The sequence below is a fragment of the Leptodactylus fuscus genome, chromosome 6 (assembly GCF_031893055.1).
Source record: "Leptodactylus fuscus isolate aLepFus1 chromosome 6, aLepFus1.hap2, whole genome shotgun sequence".
Classification (NCBI taxonomy): Eukaryota; Metazoa; Chordata; class Amphibia; order Anura; family Leptodactylidae; genus Leptodactylus; species Leptodactylus fuscus.
The window spans coordinates 121159070-121180508 of NC_134270.1; the positions used below are offsets into that span (position 1 = coordinate 121159070).

The window sequence follows — 21439 nt, forward strand, 5'->3', positions numbered from 1 at the left end:
AGAACACACCACTAAAATAAATGGTACTTTGTAGGTAGGGGCTCATTACAGTTTGCTTTGGGTCTCAGGGAGCTTCAAGTTATGGTGGTATATGGTGGTTGGTGACCTAAGGGTACTGTCCATGGTGAGCTCCATGTTGGAGAACAACTCACATCCCATGTATGAGCCCAAGACAGCACTGGGCAGTACTGTCAGTGACCGAATGCTTCACGCCAAGTGTGAGAAGGAGCTATTGGAGGTCTTCTTTCCCAACCGCGGTCAGGCTATATAATCTACACCAGGCTAAGCGAAGATCACTCCATACAGAGAGCTGAATGATCCTGAAGTCTTCTTTTCTTTTTACTTGCTATGATTCCTCGTATCTTCTCTATCTGCTATGAGCTTGCATGTGTTCTTTCTTGAATTATAGTACTGTATTATCCATACTGCTGTAACACACTGAATTGCTGTGATTATTAAAGGATTATCTTATCTTATTCTAATATATGAACATTCAGAACTTTCATGTCATTCAGGACTTTAGGAGAGCTTGGTAACCATAAGCACAGATAGTACTGCAAAAAGATATGCCACTCTAATCTTTGTAGGAACTATTCCCGAAACAACTAATCAAAATAGTGTTCGGTATAAATTTGCAAAATAGTCCTAGTTCTGGGGATAATATCACTCCTTAAGGAGAAATCACCTTCACAGACGTATGGAGACTTACTAAAGCCTTTTTTGCTCCGCTGGGGGATTATGGGAAAAAATATGCAAATCTGTTTTTCAAGATGTAAACAGGAAAACAGTGCCTCTGTTTACTGCCCTCTAGGAGTAGCTCCCTTAAACATCATGCCCGACTTTTCCAACAAGCCTTAATGCTATGATGCGGGGTTTAGCCTAGAGGCCAATTTACATCTTGGAAAACAGATTGCATATTTTTCCCAAAATAGTCCTATTCAACTCTGATCCTTTGTTATAGATATTGGTGCCAAAGGTCAGACCCCCAAAGTTATAATTTGAAGCTTCAAGGTCCCAAATCAAAATCTGTAACAGGGCTCCCACCAACCATGCTCCATTTATAATACTGATGACTTCTTATGTGGCAGAAGGGTGACAAGTCTCCTCGGGTAGCTGTACCTGACCATGTCAATAGCTTCGAGCCACCCCTGCAAATCTCCAATGATCAGATACTGATGGCAGATCTACTCAATATGCCTTTGGTTTTAGAAGTGGAATTTCTTTAAGGAAGTTCCTCAGTTTAAGAATAAAAACAACAACCGATGAAAAAAAAAAACAATCCAAACAACAATATCAACACCTAATAAATCTCCACATTACAAAACCTGTCTATTTATATGCCTGGAGAAATCCAGACTGGAAGATAGGTAGAAAACAGAGCAGTGATCTGCAGAGTATCATTAAGATGTCACTCTGAATTCCCCACATAAATAGCAAGATGTACGTTATTATTAGACATTGTGGAAGTATATATAGCCGGGACCTCACTCTAGAAGCATGTCATTAAACCAAAGCGTGACCTGCCTGCACTCCCCGAGCAGGGTTATCAGAAATAAAAGGCATTGATGTGCTCACAATTTACTGCAAATGTCTCACAAACTACAATCTTATCACAGGTCAATGCCATAAAGTTTTGTCACAGAAGCCACCAGACACCGGAGGTTTAAAGGGAAACTCTAGTGAAAGAAGTCAGCTTTAGAAGGGGTTGTCCAGCTTCAGCAAATAAATGTTATGGTCTTTATAATGAAAAGTTGGACAACGTTCCAATATAGTTTTTGGGTAAATTCCTCTCTGCCATGCATTGTTTACCTCCAATAGATAAAAATCAGTGTCAATCATGTGATATACAGAACAAGGTCATGTGATGGACACAAAGGTGCACCGCTTGTTACAAGACAGAGCTCAGAATATTGTGCACCTGTGTGTCCATCACATGACCATGGACTGATTCTTATCCACTGGGAGTAAGCAGAATGAATGACAGCAAAGATCTAGAAAACTACAGCAAATTAATACAGTAAGTACAGAATCGCACACTTTCATGAGGCGATGGTGGTGCCTCATGGAAAAAACTCGGTGGGCTTCATTTTTTTTGTGTGTGTTTGTCATTACAATAAGCAGCTGCCAACGCCCCTGTCCTGGCCACCCTTCACTAGTTTCTTTGGGTGGTGCTGCGCCATGTCGGTAAAAAACGCCGAAGCACAACGTATAGCATCCTGGCGTTCTTCGGTGTCGGCTACAGTGCATTCTGGAGGCTGCAGCACAGAGAGGTCAGGACAGGAGTGTGAACTGGACAGATGAGTAAAAATTAGGGTCCTAGTGCCAGGGGCGTGTAAAATAAAAGGGGGTCATATACTGGGTGGGGGCCATAAAAAAGGGGTCGAGTACTGTGGGAGGGCAAAAAAGGGGTCATATATTGGGGGGGCAGAAGAAAGAGGTCATATACTGTGGGGGGGCCATAAATAGCAGGGTCATATACTGTATAGGGCAAAAAAGTGGGGTCATATACTGTGTGGGGGCAATAAAAAGGGGTCATATACTTAGCGGGGCATAAGAAGGGGGCCATATACTGTAACGGGGCAAAAAGGGGGGTTGTTTATTGTGTAGGGACCAAAAAAAGTAGGTGTTATAAAATATGGGGGCCAAATAAGGGCAACTTTTGTCACTCAATGGGGAGTGTCCTAATTAGGGTGGCCATCACGCAACAAAACATTATATATAGATATTCGAGTGTGTATCTTCTTTTGGGGGGGGGGGGGGGAGCTGATATAATGGGTTCTGGTGACAGACTTCCTTTAAGCAATTACATAGGTGGTATCACCTGCCCATGACACTACTCAATAAATAATCCTATGGAAGTTTGGTGATGTCGGGTAGAGGTGTTGCTATTCACTCTAATAACTGAACATGGCTTCTAATACCCAATGATGATGAACTGCCTGACTTCATGTAATTTGACAGTGTCAACGGGGCAAAGCTTTGTCATTGTTGGTGGGGGGCTCTTTCTATCTACCATTTTGATGGGAGCGATCTCTGGCATTGCAAATACAGAAAGCGCTCTTTTTATGGTGGCACTGTTAATGGAGGCATTCTTGGACTTTGATGGTAACTTGGAGTACTTTGGCTTTCACTACAGGAGGCGCTGACCAGTGTCTGGTCAACTATGATTTAGACCTGTGATAGTAGTGTTTGGGACCCTCACCACTCCTAAGCATGTTGGGTTCCACGTGCCCATTCTTGGTGGAGAGCTGTAAGTTTTAAGAGTTTGTAGATCCATGACAACAAGAGGACCATGGGTTGTAGGCCACAGATGACTGCCATGCCCAACTGCTCCATTTTATCCTATGCAAGTTATGACAAACGTTTAATCATTTTGGCAAAACCCTAAAGCTAAAGGCATAGGAGCCAATAAGTGAGTATTGACAGGTCCTGGTAACCACAAACCCCACAAGGTTACCAATATAACCAAGCTCAAGGTGGTTGTGCCATGCCTTGCTACCAATCTCTTGCACAACAGGTTATTTCACTAGTTGTATCTTGCTTATTCAAGTGAAGGCAGAAATGCCCTAGAAATGCCAGCCAAAGGGCAGGTCTTGGTTTGGCCACTGAATTACTGCATTGACTATAAAAACGCCAGAAGCCAGACTGTTTTTCTGACACAAAATCTGAACAAGCTCTTAAACTCCATTTTCTAGAAAATCCTTAAAGATTGCAGAGACAAAACACAGTCCAAGGGCAGTCCTAAAAATAAAGAAATATTATCATACGCAGATAGTAAAAGTATGCACGCTGGAGGTCAGCATTAAATGTCATATAGTACTGCCATGTAATGGATGCTATGACTCATTTAAAGGGGTACAGCTGCCAAAAACTCAGCAGTCAGTTTCACCACACTGAGGAAAGCTGAAGCTGTGTGTGGACTATATGGCCAATTTATTATTAGGTACTTGACTTATACTCCATTTGATATTGTCTCATGGAGGAGCTGTGCGGTAAACTAGAAGGGAGTTCTGCATTATATATATATGTATATATATATATTTATTTATTTAATATCTTACCAGGGCTACATGGACAGTGGTTTCCCCAAGAATAACACGTGTGTGGGGATGGGGGGGGGGGGGGATAAGTGCTCTTATTGTTGACCAGTTTACACCAGTGGATCCATAAAAGATTGTATAAAATAAAAATAAAAAACATCTTGTCAATTGGTTGTGTGGTATTGCAAATCATTCCATACCACGTTATTGGAGCCGAGATACAACCCACGCATAAGAGTGGCGCTGTGTATGAAGAAAGTAGCTGTTTTCTGATTGCTTACAACCTCTTTAAGTGCCCTTAAGTCAGTAACAATTGCTTAAGAAAGGTTCGCATGCGGACTGAAATGTTGCACTGGGATAAAGAGAACCACTGACCATTGAATCATTGGGAGTGCTGCCGCTGGGTTTCCTAAAATATCAGTTAGTGATGGAGGAAGAAGCTAGATTCTTGGGTTTCAGCACATACTGCTACCAATGGTAGCCTAGGACATGGAGGAGCATCCAGCCACAATGTACACCTTGAGAGGGACCTGGGGTGGACACTGCAAATCATAGGGCCACAAAGAACATCATTTAATCCTTGTATTACATACTGGCCCATCGTGTCACATATAGCAGTTCGTACTCCAGGGCAGACCAACGAAATTTCCTTAAGAAATGCATCTTAAAATCTGTACATACATATTAAATAAGTCTATGCCATGGTTTTTAAAGTGCCTGTCAGCTTAGTAAGCTGTTCTATATAAGGGACAGCATATTATAACTAAAGGATAGTACTACTAGTAACCAAACTGGCACAAAACATTGTGTTATTTTGCTACTAGCTGAAATTATACATTGGGCTGATATTATGGGTCCAGCTGTACAGTACAGCAATCTGTCAATAGCCAACAGTGACCCTGCCAATAAGCTGTTTGCAGCAACCACAGTGTACCGCAGCTAGCACACCTCTGAGCACTGTGCAGCAGCCATGGACCTCACTTCTATGTCCACTACACAGTATATGGTGCTGTGTTAGATTGCATAGACAAGCAGCAGATCAGCAGGGGTGCCTTTGATGACGGTGATTGACAGTCTGCAGTGCATCAACAGTTTACTGCTGGACAACCCCTTTAAGTCACTGATGCATCTGCATTACTAGAATAAGCTCACATCTGCACTGCTTTAATATATGTTCAATATTGGCCTCTAGTGGAGAACAACAGAACTGCAAAGTGAGTTCTAATGGATAAGGAGGGGAGATGTAGATAAAAAGCAGGTATGCTGAAATAGTATACATAGGGCAGTGCACGTGCAGCCATATAAAGAACAGACTTATAAGAAGACTTGTATAATGCAAGATGACTCTATGGACATTTCAGTACAGCACAATGGACTGGCTTCTGTTTATAGAGTGGTGAAATCTGATATACACACATATAAATAGCCTACATAAAGATAGAATATGTATCTATAAACGTGACAGTGGCGAGTACAACTAGAAGCCCTAAAGTCAGTATCTGTACTTGTCCCTGGATCAGACTACATTACACTCCCTTTGTCTGAACAGTACTGAATGTGTTAGAGCAGAGGTTTATGCACCTTGATGCTCCTGGACCCCAAAATCTGTAATAGGATCCCCTCCCCCGCACATGTATTGTGTATTCTTAGAGCCTATAGACCAGCTCAAGCACCTTAGCCCAGTTGCAAATGCTACATCTATAGCTATGTCCTTGAAGACATCTCCAACAAAGAAAAATAGTACAGCTGCCGCAAGTCCTAAACTTGTAATTGTGCAAAATTTTCAGGGTGAAACATCTGTGCAAACTATGGCAAAAAGAAAATGTTGCTCCTATTCGAAGAAAGTGCACCCTGATCTACAAGGACCTGGAAGTCTTCAGAAGAAATTCTTTGCAGAGCTCCATATTTCTGCATACCTCTCGGGCTTGCTGTAAGGTCTGTTTAATACCAACATGATCCATAAGTGTTTTTCTAGTATGAAGACCCTGCCATACAGCCCCTTGTCTTCAATGTCCTTATTGCATGGGCCCCTGATGGCAAGCTATCATGGGGCTTCTTAATACTCGGGACCCCTGCCATAATCTGTGGGGAACCTGGAAGCAAGTGGGTTTTTTTTGGTGCAGGGTAAATGAAGTATCACACAGTTCTCACCGAGCTAAGAGGATTGTGTTGGAACCTCCTGAGTAAAAGAAATGACTCTGGTTAATAGATGAGGGTCCTACATGGCCTTTACCCCCATCATTATTAGAGTTGAAGGTGGTCCGTGACCCCTAGAGAGCAAGTAAAAAGTCTTCATTTTGTGAGGCATGGGGTCTGAGATCACCAATGTCACCCTTGTAAATTAGTTTGCGTTGCGTTTCCCCTTTAAAGGGGCTATACCACAAATGAACTTATCCCCTGCCAGAATTAGTGACTGTTCTCAAGAGCAATGAGGGCTGCCGCTCTTTTCAGTTCTATAGTATCTCTGCTGGAGAAACCAAACACTATGGTCGTCTTCTGTTTAGCTGTCCCATATAGATGAATGGTGCAACAGAACATCAGATCACCTCTCATACCTAACCTTAGCTGCTCTGTGGATAGGAAATACGTTTGATTCATTGTACAACCCCTTTAAATGTCAACTCTATGACTCAACCTACAGTTAGCCTTCCAGCCATCCAATCCTACAGAGTACATCAGTTCTGTCAGAAACCTTGAGTTACACCAACCTAATAATAGGGGCCTCATCAAGAAAAATCCCCCCCTCCCTAACATTTCTGCCAAGAATTTCCCATCAACTTGTAAATACCCCACACTTACCAGACTGCGTTGGAAGGTTCATGCCGATGTCCACTGGTTGGACAGACATGTAGAGGGGACACGGACCCCTGCCCTGGATCTCCAATGCCCCGGAATTATTTCAGGTGGAAACAAAAATGGCACCGCTCAAGGAATCAGTCCAATGGGCACATCCCTCAGTTTTTGCTGCCCTGTAAGTAATACAACAATGTCAGTGTGGCAGTAATACAAATGTCAGTGTGGCAGTAATAGAAATGTCAGTGTGGCAGTAACACCAAATGTTATCATGGAAGGAATACAAATGTTAGTGTGGCAGTAATACCAAATGTCAGTGTGGCAGTAAGGCCAAATGTTAGCGTGGCAGTAATACCAAACTGTGATTTCTCTCACTATATGTTCATGATGAAAAGTTAAAAGAAAATTTATCTGATTCGTAAGCAAATCATGGAAGGAGCGAGCAGCAGTAATGATCCCTCATGGGGTGTAAGTCTACATCACTAGCATGAATTATAGGGCTGAAAACACAGCACAAGGCAAGACATACACCAAGCATCCGAGAGAAGGAGGGGTGGTATGGTGTAATAAGAGATACAGGAAGATATAGGGGAAAGTTATATGGTATAAGAGATGGAGATATAGGGAGAGGGTATATGGAGTAATAGGAGGAGATGTAGGGAGAGGTTATATGTAGAGATGAACGAACAGTAAAATTTTTATATTCGTTTCGTATAGCCGCTCAATATTCGACTATTCGATCGAATATCGAACCCTATTATAGTCTATGGGGCAAAATGCTTTGTTTCAGGGGAACCCACCATTCGACTCAAGAGTGTCACCAAGTCCACTTTGACACCTCAGCAAATGATGCCAACACCTCTGGAATGCAACTGGGACAGCAGGGGAAGCATGTCTGGGGGCATCTAACACACCAAAGTCCCTGTATTACCCCAACATCACAGCCTAACAACTACACACTTTCCACATTCAAAAAAACCTCTATCAAAGTGGGAAATTACCTGGAAACCTTCTTTCTTCCCCAAATGGATGGACACAAACCCAAATTTAAGCTAAAGAAACATTAACAAGCACCCCTTTAAATCAAGTTGCCCATGACAACCACAGATGGAATAGACAATGGGAAATCCAAAAGCCCCCACCCTTAACTGTCATTGTTTATGTGTGTGTGATGTGGTGAGACCTTCAAAAATTCACTTTTCTGGCCCTTAACGTGAGCCCTTACAAATTAAGTTAGAGGCCTTTAAACTGAGCTACCAGCAGAGATTGAGACCCTTCAGGTGACTTCAGCCTTCTACCTGCAGAGTTATAGGCCCTTTGGGTGAGTTGAGCCTTGCACCAGCAGTGTTTTTGGCCCTTGGAGTGAGTAAAGCCTTGCACCAGCAGAGTGTTAGCCCCTTTAAAATTCTTTGCCCCTAAAACAGTGGTTCCAGAACCATCACTCTCATTGTGTTGGATTGATACAGTGGATTGGACTGAGGACCCAGACATTGACCTTGATTTTAATTGGGAAATTGATAACATTTTGGCATCAAGTCCTGGGGGTAACATTTATTTAGAGGACCAAAGGTGGAGAATTGGCTGCAACTACTACCACCACCAGTAATGGTCCTCTAATATCAGACTCTACATTACCTATACAGGGTTCTGATCAGGTGTTAATAGTCCGAACAACATGCTCCAGTACTTTAGATGTAGATCAGAAACCACTTTCCCGTCCAACACCAGATTTAACCAAGGCTCATCATCATCCTGCTGAGATGGAGCCACTAAAGAAAACCTTGCCTTCAAAGGCATGTTCTGGAGCTGCGACTGAGCCAAACCTAAACACAGAGTCCTTTGGAACTGAACAAAATTCACCAGCAGTGTTTTTGGCCCTTAGGGTGAGTTGAGCCTTGCACCAGCATATGTCCCGTAACATCAGGCGGGCCCTAAGTTCTGCGCTAAGTTGCACAAAGTTCCACTTGACCACCGAAGCGTGGACAAGTGCATGCGGCCAGGGACGTTGCATCTCAATCGCGGCACACTGGCTGAATGTAGTTGAGGCTGGGACCGGGTCGCAAACTGTGGCGGCCTGCCTTGTCTCTCCACCCAATATTCCTGGCAGGAGTGCTGAAACACCACCCTCCTCCTCCGCCGTTAAATCAACCCCAGCTACGAGCTGCAAACGCTGCAACACTGGCGTGGGAAGACGTCAGCAGGCCGTGCTGAAGCTCATCAGCTTAGGGGACAGACAGCACACTGCCTCCGAGGTTAGGAATGTTTTTTGCCCCACTGCACCTGGGCCCAGGTGCAGGTTGGCGTATGTGATAATGGCCGGAACCTGGTAGCAGATCTGGAGCTTGCCAGACTCAAACACGGTCCACACATGGCCCACGTTTTCAAATTATTGGTGCAATGGTTTCTAACAACTTACCCCAATTTACACAAGCTACTGGTTAAAGTGCGGCAAGTCTACAGTACCTGGTGCTAGCCTCAATACACTCCAGCAACGCCTACATCTGCCTGAAGCACCAGCTGTTGTGCGAGGTCACCACACGCTGAAACCCTAGATACCGTATGTTGAGCAGGGTGTGTGAGCAGCAGAGACCTTTGATGGAGTTCCATCTCCAAAACCCAAGGGTTCATCAAAGTAAGCTCCCTCAGTTTCTGCACCATGAGTTTCCATGGTTGGCAGATTTATGTGAAATCCTATTCCATCCTTTCCACTGGACAAGAAACATTAGCATGCGCTCATCACAATTCCTGATATGACAGCTGTGTTACGCAGGGTGCAGGGTACAACGCAGACCAGGCCCAAGCACCAGGAACAGGTGTTATAATGGCTAGCGGATAATGCTTCCAGCTGCTTTTCCAGCAGCCGGTCAGCCACTATCTGCAGTCGTGTTCATACCCAAGAGTCTGCCCCTCCTTCCTCCCAACATGCCCAATCTTCCCAACAGAGAGTCATCCCACCCTTGTCCACTCCCAGGATCTCTTTTCGGGTCCTTTTACTGTCTCTCCCTCTGTTGAACCACTTCCCAAATCCCAGGAGCTACCAGACGACTTTGTGTGTACTGATGCTCAAACACTGGAGCATCCGCCATCACCTAGCGATTTTGTGGTTGTGGACCCACAACCAGCATTTTCCGTCCTCAGTGATGATGATGAGACACAGTTGCCATCAGGGCATGCTGTTGTCATGTGCCGTTTGCAGTAAGAGGAGAGTAAGCAATTGGAAGAGGAGTTTTTGGACGACGAGGCCACCGAACCTAAATGGACAGGGGTGATGTATAGCAGGGAAAGCAGTGTGGATGTGGAGGCAAGCTAAGCAGGAAAAAAGGTGGCTACAGGCAGAGGCATACACTAGGGTGATGTCTAGGAGTGAAAGCAGTGTAGATGTGGATGCAAGCGCAGCAGCAAAAAAGGTGGCTAGAGGCAGAGGCAGCAAGGCCAAAGATTTTCCGTGTAATAGCCACTCATGTAAAACTCGCCAATGTTGCCAGATTAATTCCTCCAACAGGCTAACAACTGCGATCCGGTCCACACCCACCAGGGGCACACTCTCCAAGGTCTGGGACACGTTAATGGCACCCCCTGGCCAAACTACCGCCACTGAGGGGCATAGTGTCATTAGGAAGGACAAGTATAGGCGCTTGTTGCGGGAGTACCTGGCTGACCCCAGCCCTGTCCTCTCCGATCCCTCTGCGCCCTACATTTAGTGGGTCTCCAAGTTGGATTTGTGGCTGTAACTTACGCTCTACGCATTGGAGGTCCTTTCTTGCCTTGACGCCAGCGTGCTATCGGAAAATGTCTTCAGCGCAGCTGGTAGCATCATCACGGATAAGCACAGCCAGCTGTCAGTGCTGACCGGCTGACGCTGATCAAATTGAACAGCCACTGGTAGACCAATCATTTTCATGTCCAGCAGTGTCAAGCACCCTGACATGAAGTTTGATATGTGTGCTCACCCTGTACAGTTCTTCCTCCTCCTCATACTCCACCATCAGCATTGTATAATTCTGCTCCTACTAGGTTCAATTCACACTAATGCCCCCAAACTCTTGTGGTTAGAGGCTCAATCCACCCTGATTCCCCCAACTGTGCTGGTTAGAAGCTCATTATAAGTCATGCCAAGTAACACACTGGCACACATGGCTGACTTCATGTTAGGTTGCTTTTCAAGAGACAAAGGCATAGTTCACATCATGGAGAGCAAACAATAATGGATTTTTGCAATCCTCGACCCCCAGTATAAGTTAAAAAACTCATCCTTTGTTCTGGTACAGGAGAGGAAAAAAAACACACAAATGATATGTAAATATGGAGGCAGGCTAAGCAGCAAAAAAGGTGGCTACAGGCAGAAGCATGGACAGGGGTGATGTATAGCGGGGAAAGCAGAGTAGATGTGGAGGCAAGCTAAGCAGGAAAAAAGGTGGCTAGAGGCAAAGGCATGTCCAGAGGCAGCAAGGCCAAAGATTTTCCATGTACTAGCCACTCATGCAAAACTCGCCCATGTTGCCAGACTTATGCGAGATCTCTCCGTGTCTTTGAGGAGTCCACCAAGAGGGTCAACTTTGACAACGTATTACTGATTTTAACAATCCTGCTCCTGTGTGTGATGCAAGAATCCCTCATCACCATCAGGGATAACGCATTGTACACTGAGGAGTCGGGCATAGGAGCAGGACCATTCCAGCAGGATAGTCAGTGCACACTCCTGTCCGCTTCACAGCGTATATTGATGGAGGAAGAGGAGGATGATGAAGTGGCAGATGATTTCATTGTCACACAGGAGGCTAGCAGCACCCCCTGGCCAAACTACCACCACTGAGGTGCCTAGTGTCACCAGTTACATGACAAATTTAGTGCGGTTTGCACACTTTGCAAGTCTAAACTGAGTAGGGGCTCTGAAAAGAGCAACCTTACCACCTTTTGCGTGTGCTGTCATTTGGAAGGCAAGCCCTGGGCTCAGTGGGAGAGAGCAAACGCAGGACAATCGTCGTCCGGCGTTGTAGACACTGCCTCTTCCACTGTTTACACCAGCCTGGACACCTACACATCTGTCTCTGACACATTGGGGAGTTCACCCTCATCCACCCTTTTGGCTTGCACCATCATGCGCCTATTCCCAGCCACTCCCCATTTCCCAGGCGTTTCATTGCAGGCAGAAGTACAGCGCAAGCCACCCACATGCCCAAGCCTTTAACGGCCTCATCTAAAAACTGCTGGCCCTGGAGATGTTGGCATTTATGCTTCTGGATACCCAGGCCTTCCATCACCAGATGGCAGCTGGGGCACCTCCCTATGCTGGGCCTAGCCGTTACTACTTCTCTTGGTGTGCTGTCCCCGCCTTGCGCCTGCATGTGTCCCATAACATCAGTCAGGCCCAGAGTTCCACACTTTGCTGTGCATCGACAAGCGCCTGTGGTCAGGGATGCTGCTTATCTTTAATGACAGACCGGGTGAATGTAGTGGAGTTTGGGCCCGGGGGGCAAACTGGGGTGGCCTATCTCCTCTCCTAGCCCAGAATTCATGGCATGATTTCTCTGAAAGCCTACTCCTGCACTGCAACCTCGACCCCAACTACGAGCTGGAAACACTGTACCACTGGCGTGGGGAGATGTCAGCAGGCTGTGCTGAAGCTCATCAGCTTGGGGGACAGACAGCACACTGCCTCCGAGGTGAGGGATGCCATCCAGGATAATATGGCATTTCATGTCACTGTCCCACGCGAGGCTTGAGGGTGAAGTTCAGTGCATCTCATTACTTCAGCACGGATGGTGTGAAGAGGAGTGTAAAATAGAGGAAATGGAGAGTGACCCTTACAGATGGGGGCAGCGAAGTCATGCCACACTGGCACACATGGCTGACTTCATGTTGGGTTGCTTTTCAAGAGACAAAGGCATAGTTCACATCATGGAGAGCACACAAACAAAAAATTGGATTGAGCTAATATAGCGTGACTGAATTGCTGTGTCTCCCACTTAGCTTCGGGGGTACAGCATTAAAAACAGGTTTGACAATACATGGCCTGACTGAATGAATGGCTGTCTCCCACTAAGCTTTGGGGGGGTAGACCCTTAAAAAATGGATTCAGCGCACATAGCCTGACTGAATTTCTGTGTCTCCCAGGTAGGTTTTGGAGGTACACACCCTATATATCTAGATTGAGCGTACATTGATTTGATTTGACATAGCCGGACCTAATTGCTCTGTATCCCTGTTTTGGGGTTACACACTGCCTGAAAAGCTGGTTTGCACGTATAAATAGCAAGAACTAACTGCTCTGTATTCCTGCTATTTTGTGGTGGGAACACCCCTAAGAAAAGCTGGTTTGCGCGTATATAGCCGGTTCTAACTGCTCTGTATTCCTGCTGTTTTGTGGGGGGACACCCCTAACAAAAGCTGGTTGGAACGTATATAGCAAGAAGTAACTGCTGTGGATTCCTGCTATTTTTTTTATTTTTTTTTTTGGGGGGACACCCCTAATAAAAGCTATTTTTCACATATATAGCAAGAAGTAACTGCTGTGGATTCCTGCTATTTTGTGGGGGACACCCCAGCGAAAAGCTGGTTTACACGTATATAGCAACAAGTAACTGTTCTGTATCCCTGTTTTCCACTGTCCGTGGAAAGCTGGACTCCTGTCCCTGCAGTGTATAGCCCTGAGAAGAGCTGTTGTTGTTCTTCGGTTTTTCCCTGCCTATCTGAAGCTAATGTCTATCTAGCCCTCAGCAGATATGTTTCTCTCACTATCACTGACCGCAAAAATGGCGAATATGGCGGCGGCCGTTCTTATAACGTTATGTTATATGGAGTAATAGGAGGAGATATCTGGAGAGGTTATATGGAGTAATATGAGGAGATATAGGGAGAGGTTATATGGAGTAATAGGAGGAGATATAGGGGGAGATTATATGGAGTAATAGGATGAGATATAAGGAGATGTTATATGGAGTAATAGGAGGAGATATAGGGAGAGATTATATGGAGTAATAGGAGGAGATATAGAGAGAGGTTATATGGAGTAATAGGAGGAGATATCTGGAGAGGTTATATGGAGTAATAGGAGGAGATATAGGGAGAGGTTATATGGAGTAATAGGAGGATATATAGGGAGAGGTTATATGGAGTAATAGGAGGAGATATAGGGAGAGGGTATATGGAGTAATAGGAGGAGATATAGGGAGAGGTTATATTGAGTAATAGGAGGAGATATAGGGAGAGGGTATATGGAGTAATAGGAGATATAGGGAGAGGTTATATGGAGTAATAGGAGGAGATATAGGGAGAGGGTATATGGAGTAATCGGAGGAGATATAGGGAGAGGATATATGGAGTGATAGGAGAAGATATAGGGAGAGATTATATGGAGTAATAGGAGGAGATATAGGGAGAGATTATATGGAGTAATAGGAGGAGATATAGGGAGAGGTTATATGGAGTAATCGGAGGAGATATAGGGAGAGGATATATGGAGTGATAGGAGAAGATATAGGGAGAGATTATATGGAGTAATAGGAGGAGATATAGGGAGAGGTTATATGGAATAATAGGGGGAGATATAGGGAGAGGTTATATGGAGTAATAGGAGGATATATAGGGAGAGGATATATGGAGTAATAGGAGGAGATATAGGGAGAGGTTATATGGAGTAATAGGGGGAGATATAGGGAGAGGTTATATGGAGTAATAGGAAAAATATAGGAAGGAGCTTAAATGAAGTAAAAGCAGATATAGGAAGTAAATAAAAATCTAGAAGATATTGGTTAATGGTGACAACATGATGGTGGGAATAGATCTACAGTATACAAACAGCTATATGAATTAGGGGACTAGTATACGCAATAATCCTATGTATAGAAGGACACAAGAAACAAGCAGAATGGCCGTGCCTCTGCAATCATTGTGCATTCATCAAGCAGTAGAGGGTTAAGGCTGTCTGCACCCCCATACTGCTTGGAGATCACGTCTCCATGCGTCTGTGACCCTCAGCACCAGCACAGTCATTAAAATTCAGAAAACGCAGAGAGTGTGGGAGGGAGAGCGCTGTATGAATGGAGACGCAGAGAAGAGAGAGAGAAGGAGGGAGGGAGAACAAAGTATGAATGGAATATGGAGAAAGACAGAATCATGAATGGACCTGTATCACAAGCAGACAGAACGGAGAAATGACCGCGCAGGGACGAAAATGAAAATAAGAGAACCTTTACCTAGACAGACATGGTGAAATACAATGATAGAAAAGAGGTTACAGGGTGGACAAGAAGAAGAAATTTGCCTTAGTGTGACATACGCAGAAAGAGGGAGGCAATGATATATTACCGCCAGTCACCGCAGCACGGCTGTATACACGTCAGTGGTGCATATAAATAGATGTACACTCACTCCTATAAGCTGCGGCTTGCTCCGCTATGTAGTGCTGGATCTCCTGGCATTTTAAAAGTTCATGGTTTTAGGTAAATGGAAAAAGATTATAATGCAAATGCCAGATGTATTTCCTTATACCGCAGCATATCTCTATAGGACTTCCAGCTTCATTTAAGGTTCTTCCTTGACAGGTTTGCCCACATCATCAGCACAGCAGTATAACATGGGTACAACGCCAATATTTTATACACCTACACACAATGGACTAGCTGAATCAGATTTTTTTCTTTCATGAGGTATAGAGGAAGTACTGAAGCTATAACACAGGGGTTGTCTGGTTTATACTCCTTACGGGTTACCAGAGGCGCGTCCTTATTAGCCATAGCAATAAGCAGCTACTATGACATGGACTTATTGTGGAGAAACAGACAACTAATTGGTATTAATGGATACTATGTAATGCTTCATTTCTCCTGCCGTACTGCTGCAGGGGCATGGAACAATGGGTGCCGGATTGATTCCTAAAGCATTGAATCCTAGGGGCACCAGCAGAGTAACAACCTATTGATGTCCTATGCCCTTTAAATACCAGTGGTGCCAAGCATATTGTACATGGGGATATCATAGGAATTTAAGGATACATTCACATGACCCTGCAATTGGCTGTGCAAAAGTACTGCTATAGAAGTAGGCACTGTGGTGCAAACGATAGCGCCTCCTATGTCACCACTTCTCACAGCCTATATACAGACAGGGTCCCATTGGGCACTATTCACACATCACTGATTTACATCAGTGATTGTACGCACAAACCAAAAGTCGAGACTACACAGAGAATAATGGAAAGATTTGCTCCTATTCTGTGTTTTCAACCTGCTCCTGGTTTTGGCCCACAATCAGGCTCAGGTACACATGGTCCTACATGGACTTTTTATAATGAAACCGGTGTAAATCTGATGTACCCCATTATAGTCTATAGTAAGAGCAGATGTTCTCAGGTAACCACATACAGACTCTAAGCTCCCCATGCAAACCCAAACAACGGAGAGCTGAATACTAGTGTGAACCTAGCGTCACTGATGCAAAACACCATCTAAAAAAGTTGTGTGTGAAATAACGCCATGGGTTGCATCGCCTGATTTTGCACACTGCCTAGGTATAGATTCAGTAGGGCATGATTGTGTGCATGCAGATTGAGGGGTAGTGGTGGACACTATGGGTGGCAAGGTTACACAGAAAATATATAAGGCCCACATTGCTTTTTTTGTTGCAGACTTTGCTGCAGTTTTTTCAGCCAAAGTCAAGAATGGCCTAAAAAGGAATGGGAAATACAAAGGACTTAAATATTCCTCCCCTCTCTTAAATCCACTACTGGCTTTAGCTCAAAAAATGCTGCAAAATCTGCAACAAATAAAAACATCTTTTCCACGAGTTGCAACTTTTTCCAACTGTGCGCAGTCTTCACTACTTGGCCAAAAAGAAGGTGTGGTGATGGTGTCCAGTGGTGGGGCAAAGGTTTAGCTTGCTGGCCTGTCCATCCCCTATGCTTTATACTGTAGCTCTGCTTTGTCAAATTGGCTGCTTTGTATAAACATGGCTAAGGCCCCGCGTTGCAGAAACACAGATTTTTTTTATTTTATTTTGCTGTGTTTTTGAGCCAAAGCCAAGAGAGGCTACATTGAATGGGAGGAAGGGGAAATATAAAAGAAGCTCTTATATTTCTACCTTTTGCTCCATCTACTCCTGGATTTGGCTTAAAAATAAAAAAAAAATAATAAAAAAAAAACAGTAAAATCTGTAACAAAAAAAGCTGTGTTTCTGCAACGTGGGGCCTCAGCCTTAACAGGTTTAGGACCATAAAATTTTTCTGTTTGTGTTTTTCGCCTTTTACTTCCTTCCTTACAAAAACTATAACTTTTTTTTTTATTTTTCTATTTCATTTCCATTTTTCGCAGGACAAATTGCACTTGCTAATGACACAATTTATCATTTTGTTGGTTTTGCTTTAATGGGTGTGCGCTGACCAGTGAAATTGACACACTGAATATATTCTGCAGGTCACTGCCATTACAGCAATACCAAAATTAAATATTTTTTTTTTATGTTTTAATAACTTTAAACAAATGAAAAACTTTGAAAAAATCCAAAATTTTGTTGCAACCTGATATCCTCGTATAGTGACGCTAGGAAGTCTTTTACAGTTCTATGTACAGAACTGGGTCTGGTGTCTTTTTTCGCAAGACGAATTGTAGTTTTTGGTGGTACCATTTTGGAGACTGTGTGATGCTTTGATCACTTTAAGGGTATGTTCAGCTGTGGCGTCCCAAGCGCGAGGCTCCGTTCCGATAAGGCCCATTCTTCAAGTCTAATCCAGAGCGGAATGCCGCGACAGGATGCTGGTGCACTGCAACGGCATCCTGCCGCAGCTAGCCACGCGGAAGTGTTCACACGCGGAATACAAATTCTGTCGTGTGAACATACTCTTAGTCTTTTTTTGCCAGCCAAATGACAAAAATGTGGCCATATTGATTTGCTTTCCAGTTGCAGCATTCGGTGAATGGGATAAATATTTTTATAGTGTGGGCAATTTCAGATGTGGGGATACCCTCTCCTCACAGTACTCATCCATAGACGAGTTCTGGGGGGGGGGCGCGTTCCTCCCCCTCTCACAGTACAGCGCTATAGGCGCTGCTGTGAGAAAGGGCGTTCCTGACAGTCAGTCGGGAACGCCTTCTGATGGTGAAGAGCTACAGTAGCAGCACCGATAGCTCTTCACCTGGGGCACAGATCATGAAAGCCGGCTTTCTAGCGGTATATAAAACCGCATGTGCCCCACCTGATGAAAGGCCTTCTTTAATGGCTCCAACATGTCAGAGGGAAAAACAGCAGGAATTATATCAACATGGCTAATCCATTAATCTCACGATAATCTACTGCTGATGGTATAAAGAAAAACCTGCACACTCGGCTTGTCCAAAGGTAATGTGGACAGGAACACCAGAGCTGAGCATGCCGAGGAGGAAAGGAATGGGCCTTAGCCAACCGCTATGGCTAGCTGTACACACCGAATCATGGCCGAGCCCTAACAGAACATTTTATGGGCGATGTAAAAGATTATTCTGTTATACAACTTGTTTCTGCTCCAGCAGTGTACACCAAGTGGCAATGTGACAGTGTGAACTAGTCAGGATCATTATCACTTCTGTATTCCTAAACTGTTAATTTATGTCAGAATCTCTTTCTTCCTGATAATAGCTGAAGAAACAAAATGGTCTGACATTACATCAAGAGGCCTGAGTCTAGAACAAAACCATAGGAAAAGGTGTTTGTCTCTCTACTACCACCTGGTGTTAGATGCTGGTATAGCAGATACTGGAGTGTACCTCAATTCGTAGTGGGATCCCACTCACATCTAAGGCTGAGTTCACATGGAGTTTTTTGGTCAGGAATTTGGTCAGGAATCTGCGTCAAAATCAGATTCCTGACCAAATTCCTGACCAAAAACCTCAGTGAGATCTCAGCCTAAGGCCCCTATTTTGGTCCTGATTTTGACGCGAGCCTAGCCTGGAGGGTGCTACCGCGAGGTGGACGCAGTGGCTGGTTCAGCCACGGAATCTGCCTGATGAAAGGGCAGCTTGCTTCTTTTTTCCGCTAGTGGGAACAAACCGCTAGTAGAAAAAAGAATGCTAGCGGTCTGCATAGACCTCTATTGTGAGGAGGCAGATTTTGATGAGGATTCAGCGCCAAAATCTGCCCTCTCTTGCCCCGTGTGAACGAACCCTAAGAGCTAGGTCTCTGGTTGTCTTTGGGTCCATTCACACGGAGGAAACCGGTGAGGAATTTGGTGTGGAATTTCAGCACTGAAAAAAAAGACTCCCATTGACTTCTATGGGTTCGGCAAGCTTTTTATTCCGCTAGCAGAATAAGGAACCCATTGAAGTCAATGGGAAGCTTTTTTTTTCAGTGCTGAAATTCCACACCAAATTCCTCACCATTTTCCTGCATGTGAATGGACCCTTTCAATCCAAAATTTTTGATCATTTTATCTCTAAAGACCTAAATGATAAGGGCCTTCTTATAGATTTAAATGGAACCTTATACATGTGCATAAGTAAATAGGTATTCAAAGGAGCCCCACTGCCCCTGGGGTCTCTTTCTGCTACCAATTAAACTATGATGGTGGAAAAGTAGACAGACCCCCATCAATGAGAACATTTGACAGGTCATACCATATGTTGGTGGAAGTGAGGCTCACGTTGCGGAAATGCAGCTTCTTTTGTTGCAGATTTTGCTGCGTTTTTTTTAACCAAACCCAGGAGTGGCTAAAAAAGGAATCGGACATATATAGTAAGTTCTTATACTTCTACCATCTGCTCAATCCAATCCTGACTTTGGCTCACAAAACTGCAACAAAAAAAGCTGCGTTTCCGCAACGTGGGACTTCAGCCTAAAAGTATACAACATCTTCATTCTGCCATAAGGGTGCATGCACACTACGTAACGCCGGGCGTGTATGAGAGCCGTACACGCCGGCGTTACAGCAGGGCTGCCGAACACTTCCCATTCACTTCAATGGGAGCGCTCGTAAACACCGCTGTTACGAGCGCTCCCATTGAAGTGAATGGGAAGTGTTCGGCAGTCTGCTGTAATGCCGGCGTGTACGGCTCTCATACACGCCCGGCGTTACTCAGTGTGCATGCACCCTAAGGGTGACTATCCCAGTCCAAAGACCCCCACCAAAGTCAGAATACAAATAAAAGTCTCGCTGTACGCTGATCCGCCACAATAATGTACTCCATCTATTAATATGTGCAAACCACACGGCCGTACAATATGTATACTGAAATGGCGATAGAATTTCATTAACACATTTTATTTTAGTTTTTACCTCTTTTATTTTGGGATTTTAAAAGTTTCTTAGTAATAAATGGTGATAAAAATGAGATAATATTCAGAGGTGTGATAGTTTCTGTAGATTGTGACAAAATGAGTGTTTCTAGGGAAATAAAGAAGAAAAATGTGGGTGCAAATCTTTAACCATTACTGGCCAGGGAAAATGACTGGCTGCACCATCTGAATCCAGTCATACCTCTAAAGTGCTATAAAGGCCCATCTAAATAAATATGTCCACTGAAATGGCAGAGAAAGGCCCACTGATGTGGCAAGGCCCGCTCAGATGGCAACAACGAGTGTGAGCCCACTCACTCACCGAGTATGAGCATGAACCCACTCAGCTGGCAAAAATGGGCATGAGCCCACTCAGGTGGTAAGTAGGAATATAGCTATAGCGGGTACAGTTTTAACAGTTGCTACTAGACTCTTGACTTTGAGGGAGCCCCAAAGGGCCCCGTCTTATAAAATATACCACTATTTTACACAAAATAGTTAGGAGTCCATTTAAGTTATGCCTCTGGTGGTAAGAACAGACTCACACAAGGCCTACTCAGGTTACAAGAATGGGCATGAGTCTACTCAGGTTGCAAAGAGGGGCACAAATCCCCTCAGGCAACAAGAATGAGCACAGATCCATTGAGGTGGGAAGAGAGGGTATGGGCCCACTTAGGTACCAATGAACAGTGAACCATTTACGTGACTTGAGCTTGAGTCCACTTAAGTGGCAGAAACAGACAAGGGTCTGCTCAGGTTAAAAAAAAATAAAAATCTAAATTTGGGCCTGCATTGGAGGAGACAGAAAACAACAGCCCACTCAGATGGCAGGGATGGAAACCGAATCACACCATATACAAAGCACCTTTAATATTTTAGCAGTGTTTTTCTTCCTCTTTAGGTTGGGTTTAGGTTTTATGGCAGATCTATGTCTATAACAATTAAGAAATGTTGCCATAAAAACACAGCACAGTATTTATCACAGACCTGACCATTCTGGTAAAAGGTCTGGCTGCTGTCATAGGAAGAATTGGGTATGTCTCTACTCCATGCAGCCACTTCAGGTTTGGGGATGAATGGGGTGAATTCCTTGTTTCCTGAAGTGTGTGTGTATTTAAGACCAGACAGCTCTCAGGTACATGGCTCTACTTCTGGGTAAGCAATTGTGAGTAATTCTACTGTGTATTGTGTTTAGGGAGTTGTGGAACAGGCCCAGTTCTCTCTAGTTAGGTACCTGTTGTTGTATGTAGTGGCCGGACGGCTAGGATTTTATTTTGTATTGTAATTGTTTGGTTTGCCTGAAAAGCATTAATAAAACTGGTTGCGGCCAGTTGCACCATACTTGGCCGGACTGGACTTTTTTTTGC

The 21439-nt window shown here is 44.3% G+C and overlaps 1 protein-coding gene across 2 annotated transcripts in view; it reads right to left on the minus strand.

Annotated features, from left to right (window-relative positions):
- The window catches only part of HDAC5 (histone deacetylase 5), a 65376-nt gene that overhangs the window by 32361 nt on the left and 11576 nt on the right, over window positions 1-21439 (minus strand). For both annotated transcript variants that reach the window (XM_075278261.1, XM_075278259.1), the window contains exon 2: window positions 6840-7009. In XM_075278261.1, the coding sequence (XP_075134362.1) occupies window positions 6840-6888 (49 nt within the window). In that variant the 5' untranslated portion in view covers window positions 6889-7009. The remainder of the gene's footprint in view (window positions 1-6839; window positions 7010-21439) is intronic.